Source organism: Blastomyces gilchristii (assembly GCF_000003855.2).
Source record: "Blastomyces gilchristii SLH14081 genomic scaffold supercont1.18, whole genome shotgun sequence".
Lineage (NCBI taxonomy): Eukaryota > Fungi > Ascomycota > Eurotiomycetes > Onygenales > Ajellomycetaceae > Blastomyces > Blastomyces gilchristii.
The window spans coordinates 446,457-452,247 of NW_003101665.1; the positions used below are offsets into that span (position 1 = coordinate 446,457).

At 41.2% G+C, this 5,791-nt stretch overlaps 1 protein-coding gene across 1 annotated transcript in view; it reads left to right on the top strand.

Annotated features, from left to right (window-relative positions):
• Window positions 1–2,714: 2,714 nt before the first annotated feature.
• BDBG_07213 (rho guanyl nucleotide exchange factor) overlaps window positions 2,715–5,791 on the top strand; it is a gene marked incomplete at both ends in the record, with an annotated part of 3,745 nt that continues 668 nt past the window's right edge. Inside the window, 5 exons of the mRNA XM_031722987.1 lie at window positions 2,715–2,987; window positions 3,059–3,613; window positions 3,684–3,932; window positions 4,839–5,022; window positions 5,097–5,667. Of these exons, the coding sequence (XP_031580049.1) occupies window positions 2,715–2,987; window positions 3,059–3,613; window positions 3,684–3,932; window positions 4,839–5,022; window positions 5,097–5,667 (1,832 nt within the window). The remainder of the gene's footprint in view (window positions 2,988–3,058; window positions 3,614–3,683; window positions 3,933–4,838; window positions 5,023–5,096; window positions 5,668–5,791) is intronic.

Here is a 5,791-nt window from a genome sequence, read left to right on the forward strand (position 1 = left end):
TTCACTTTCAATTTTAAAATGTAACAGATATTACTTAGCAGTATATTCACTTCTTCAACAGATATCTTGATATTCTCTATAGTTATAGCTGAAACTACTGTTCTGTCTGTCATTTTCAATATCACTTTCATCTTCTGAGATTTTGTTATGACAAGATCTCTGTGAGATATGACATGAGTATCTGATTCAGAGTCTAGAATTCAGATATCTTTTTCTATCTGATCACTTATATAGATCTTTTCTTTGATATAAAATACTTACTTTATAATATTGTGAATAGAAGCAGTATCTGTATTCTCTGCATTCTTGTCTTTATTCTTGTTTCTATTTATATTGAAGTTTGAAGAATGTTTCTCAGAGTATTTCTTTCAACAGTCAGTCTGAATATGATTAATCTTTTAATAATGATAGTAAATTCTCATATCATTATCTCTATATTCAGGTTTAAATTCAGTATTCTTATTCTTATTATTATCTTTGTTCTTGTCTTTCTTATTCTTGTCTTAAGTATTATTCACAGGATTTTTCATGAATTCAGTACTACTATTTTTCACAGTAGAAAGATGTAGAAGTATGTCACAGTATAATCTTATAAAGTCTTCTTCTAAAGATCTTAAATTATTCTTATCAATCTGATTCATTCTATTCTTTATAAAGAATGCTCAATCTCTATTAACTTCTGTCAGTAATCTATTGAAAAACATGATATCTTTAATTTTATATCTCAGATGAATATAATCAGTTCTGATAATAATTAATTATTTAATAAAAGCTCTGTCAGATTCTTTACTTTTGAAGATTATTTTAATAAGCTCTTTAAACAAATGAGTTCTGTATATAGCAGGTCTCTCAGAAAAGTTATTCTCTATGATAGTTTATAAAGTATAAGCTGATAATTTGAACTTCTTAAGTATAGTAAAATGAGTCTTGATCTGTGAAGCAATTGCAGATTATATATAATTATATAATTAAAGATTATATTCTTTTCAGAAATATTGTATATTTATAGTGATATTCTTATCAAGACTATTATCTTTAAGAATATTATCAGTTTCAGACTGCTCTATAGTTAAAAGAATTTTCTCTCTTCACATTAAGTAGTTAATGAATTTAGTGAGAATTATCAGTCTTTTAATAAGTCTTACTTAGCTTCTGAATTCTTCAAGAACTTTTATTATAACAGATATCTTTTCTTTTCATTGAAGATATTCTGTCAGATTTACTCTTATCTTATTATTTATAAGAGTCTCACTTCTACTGATCTTCATACACTCAATTTCATACTGAAGTCTTGCAATTTCAAGTCTTATATAAGTCTTCTTACTCACTGAGTCATTGTTATTTCAGTCACTTAAGTCTCTTGCATTGTCTGACATCTTACTGATAATGTCTTTAATCAGATCTTTATATATATTAAACTCATCAGACTGTTCTTCTGCAATGATTTTATTCAGCTCAAATATCTTGAAAGTTATCTTCTGATTTGTTATTAGTATTGACAGTGATCTGTGATCTTGCATTTACTGCTCTGACATTTTCTCATTTCTTTATCTTGAAGATATGTATTCTTTTATTAAGTCAGATGTCTTCTCAGATCTTAGATTAATCATGAGTTCAATTAATTAATAAAAAACATCTAGACACACATAATGATATGTGAAGATGTAGTTGACATGTTATTGTGGTTATTTGTTGCTTGCGAAGGGCTTCATAACCTCTTGAAGGATAACATTGTTGTGTTGTAATCTAACTACGCGAGTTACACTAAATGGATAGGTTGGGGTGGCACGTGACTAGGGTAGGTGTAGTAATCACCAACAGGCTTGTGTAGGTAACCTTGGAACCCAAGCGCTTCCATTTGCTGAGTCAACCATCCACCTGGAACACCCAGCCGCCATTCTCAATACAGACTAGCGCGCCGAGGGTCTGCAAGAGCCGACGACGATCTCCAAAGCGTAACTCCTGAAACATCACTACACACTCCAACCACCCTCCAGCCTATCTCTGGCGCCCGTGCCGTTGCGTTTGCCCACTGTTCATACAACCATCTTTTCATTTCTTTCGTCAAGTCGTCGTTCTTTCATTCTGCCAGATCAGACATCTAGTTTTCGTGTGGTATTTGGAGGTAGGTTCTCGTTTTCCCAGCCCCCTTCATCTCCGTATTGATGTCTCCTACCCTAATCTTAAAACAATACGTTCAACCGAAGGCCAAAACTCTGACACTGACTGGTTTCTCCGAAAGCAATCACTTTAGATCGTCCTTATCTGTACCCGTATTACTGCGCCCCCGGACATTCCTTTTAGTTGTTATCTCTTCTCTCCGGAAGAAAGGTGGATATCTCTGCCAACCCGCATCGCAACTGAGATAGCCAGTGTTCACCGCCCGAAATTCGGTTCTTTCCTATCGTCCTAATTTCCTCTTGAGCTTCTTTGGTCTCGTTTTTGAACGCATCAAAGTTGCCGACAACCCATGGTCTCGGTTCCTGAAAAGGACCAGGCAGACTGGCCACTGAACTTGATTTGATATAAAAGAACCCACGCCAAACATTTCCATAGTCGGACAATATGGACTCCACTACGGCTAATGGAGGGCCCGTTATGGCTGAGGATAATATCATCAATCGAAGAGGGGGCGAATCACTATTCCAGAGCTGTGCAAAGCCTCAAAAAAGAGACTCACTGAAGTGCCCGGTTTCGAGGCCCATCTCGCAGAAATGGAAAAGATGGACAAAGCTGAGGATGCGATAGATCCTGTTGCATCTGTATGGAGATGTCTGAGGCAAGGGTACCCGCTGATGACTATCTTCAACGCCTCTAACCCTGCAGAACCCCTTACTATCGACACTGATAAAGTACCTGAGGCGAGGCGACCGAAAGCAGCCGCTTTCAAGTTTCTACAAGCTTGCCTTCAGGATTTAGAGTTTCCGCAGCAGGACTGTTTCCTTATCACCGATCTTTATGGAGAAAACACCACGGGCTTTGTGAAGGTGGATACCCTCGTCTTAGCGCAGAAATAGTTGCTCCTCCTTGAAGCGAAATGCTAACTTGATTTTTAAAGGTCATCAAAATGGTTAGTCGTGTTCTGGATATTCTCGAAATGCGGGGCCAACTTTATCAAACTTCTACAGCGAGTGCAGTACCACACCAAGGGGAAAAGGTCAAGCTGACCCGCAAGGAGCATATTTTGAAAGAGTTGTTGGAAACCGAAAGAGACTACGTCCACCACCTTCAAAATTTGCAGGCGCTGAAAAAGGAATTGGAAGAAACAGGTGCCTTAAATGGCGACTCAAGTCATCAGATTTTTCTAAATCTCAATAACCTTCTTGACTTTGCGCAACGATTTCTTATTAGAATGGAGCAACACAACGCCCTTCCCGAAGATATGCAAAACTGGGGTGAGCTATTCATCCAACACCAGGAAGGGTTTCGCCAATATGAGCCTTTTATTGCCAACCAACTCCGATGCGATGCTGTCTGCCAAAAGGAATGGGACAAAATCAAGGCGGCGCCACGCTCAGTTGACCTCCAACAAATGGTGGCACAGCCATCTACTCTCAACGGTTTTTTTGTCAAACCATTTCAACGCCTGACTAAATATCCCCTAATGCTCATGGTAAGCCTTAATGGCTTCTTTTTAAAACTCCAATTCTTGCGACATGGCGCTTAAATTCTAACTATATTAGGAACTTAAAAAACAAACCGATCGCGAAGACCTTATTGCCGACGTTGCCACCGCCATCGACATAGTTCAGACGGTTTTAGATCGAGCTAATCATGCAGTTGATAAAGAACACCTTGCCAACGCCGTTGACGATCTCGCCTCTCGAGTTGATGACTGGAAAGCGCTCAATGTTGAGATATTTGGGGAGCTACTACGATTTGGTACTTTCACGGTGTTGAAGGCAGATGTAGGCAGAGATGCAGAAAGAGAGGTTCGTACATCTCTTACAGCTTATAATGCCCGACTTCGGCCCGCTTCACAACGCCGGCTTTCTTTCCATAGAGGCCCAATAAGAGTTCGCCTGCGTCTATTGTATACCCTTCCTTTGGCCCCTGATCAAGCCTTTCACAAAAAGCTACCTGGAGTATATTTACCCTTTGGGACTCCATCCCAGGATCTGTCCCCTCATTGGCCTGAGTCGACGGCTCTCACGTGGAGATCAAAGTTTCATTCTGCGTCATTAAAATGGATCAGCCTCCCTACTCCTAGCAAGCGTTCCCCGCCTTATCTGTCTCCAAGTTCCACTAGACAAGGCCCGCTCACCTTGCAGCCTAACACTTCTGTGGAGCACATTTCCTCTTGTCCGTCAGGTGGCATTATTTGCGATACACCTCATTCTCCATGCACCCCACCCTCCTGCTGTCCACGTCCACGCAAACCAGAAAGCCCTAATACCCATAATCGTGGACAGAGCCAACCTTTGCATACCTTGTCTGCTCTTGATCAATCCCTAATATCCGACCAGAGCCCAAGGTTATTAAACTTGGATGATCGCCTTCCTCCTACACAGAACTTGGAAAGGCAGGACAAGCATTCCCCTAAATAATTTTTAATCACACTCGCACAAACCTCATATGATCCGTACCTAGAGGCTTTTCTCATAGAATGAGAGCATTATAATTGACCATGGAATAATGGTCAACTCGAAACTGCTCTCTCCTTCAATTTCCCATCTGCTTTATTCCGAATTTCGATTCTATCGAGAATTATTCTCTCAGCCTGCTTCATTTCATTGGGCCATTAGCAGTTGACAGACACTCCGACGAGCCAAAATAAAGAAATCGGGTCTACTTTGTGGCAGGAATTCTTGCTAACTTGTGACGTTGTATTTTATCAGTATCACATCTATCTTTTCGAACGCATACTGCTTTGCTGCAAAGATGCGAATCTCAACAAACAAAAGACCAAGCTTATGAGCAAAGACAAACCAAATGCTGCTCCGAAAGGAAAGCCACGGCTTCAATTAAAGGGCAGAATATACATGGCCAATGTTACGGAAATCCTGTCCCTGCATAAGCCTGGTTAGTCCGCTGCTCTCTTTACTTATTTTCTGCGTATTTTGTTGTATAACTTGCTAAGACAATCCAACTTTTAGGGTCATACAAAATCCAAATATTCTGGAAGGGTGATCCCGGCGTTGTTGACAACTTTGTTATCCGGTACCAAAATGAGGATACCATGCGCAAATGGTACAAGGACATTGACACACAACGAGCTATTCAAACTGAAGAACGGGCGACAAGACACACGGGGACATCTGAAACAGAATTCACCTATCTCAAGATGGGCCCTAAAATTCAAAACCCTTATCGGGAGGAGTACGAGGCAGAGGAAGAGCTGGTCCGGGAGGGTAATACTTTTTCGGAATTTTCAGTATCCCGGAATGCTTCAAGTACAAGCTTGCGAGCGCGATCTGCCACGGGAGGAAGTGGCAGCTCTGGTCCAATCTCAAGTCGGCCTCCACCTCCACGATTTCCGATGCCAGAACCGCCTCTTTCGGTGTCCACCCAATTTGCTAACGGGGCAATATCCCCCGGGGACCGGAATGGAAATTCGTATTTTTCTCCAGTCACAGACCCTACTTCCTCGCGATCAAGTCAGTCGACTATGTTTGCGTACTCCCGCCAAGGCACGCCCTCAACTCCATGGATCGAGGACTCCAATCGGTACACGGCCCCTCCCATGCCAAGAGCCGCGTCCAGAGATGGGGCTACGTCGAATCCATACTTCAGCAACAGTAATCAACGGGGGCGCCCAGGCGCCCCGTCGCTTCCCTCCCTCTCTCTTCTT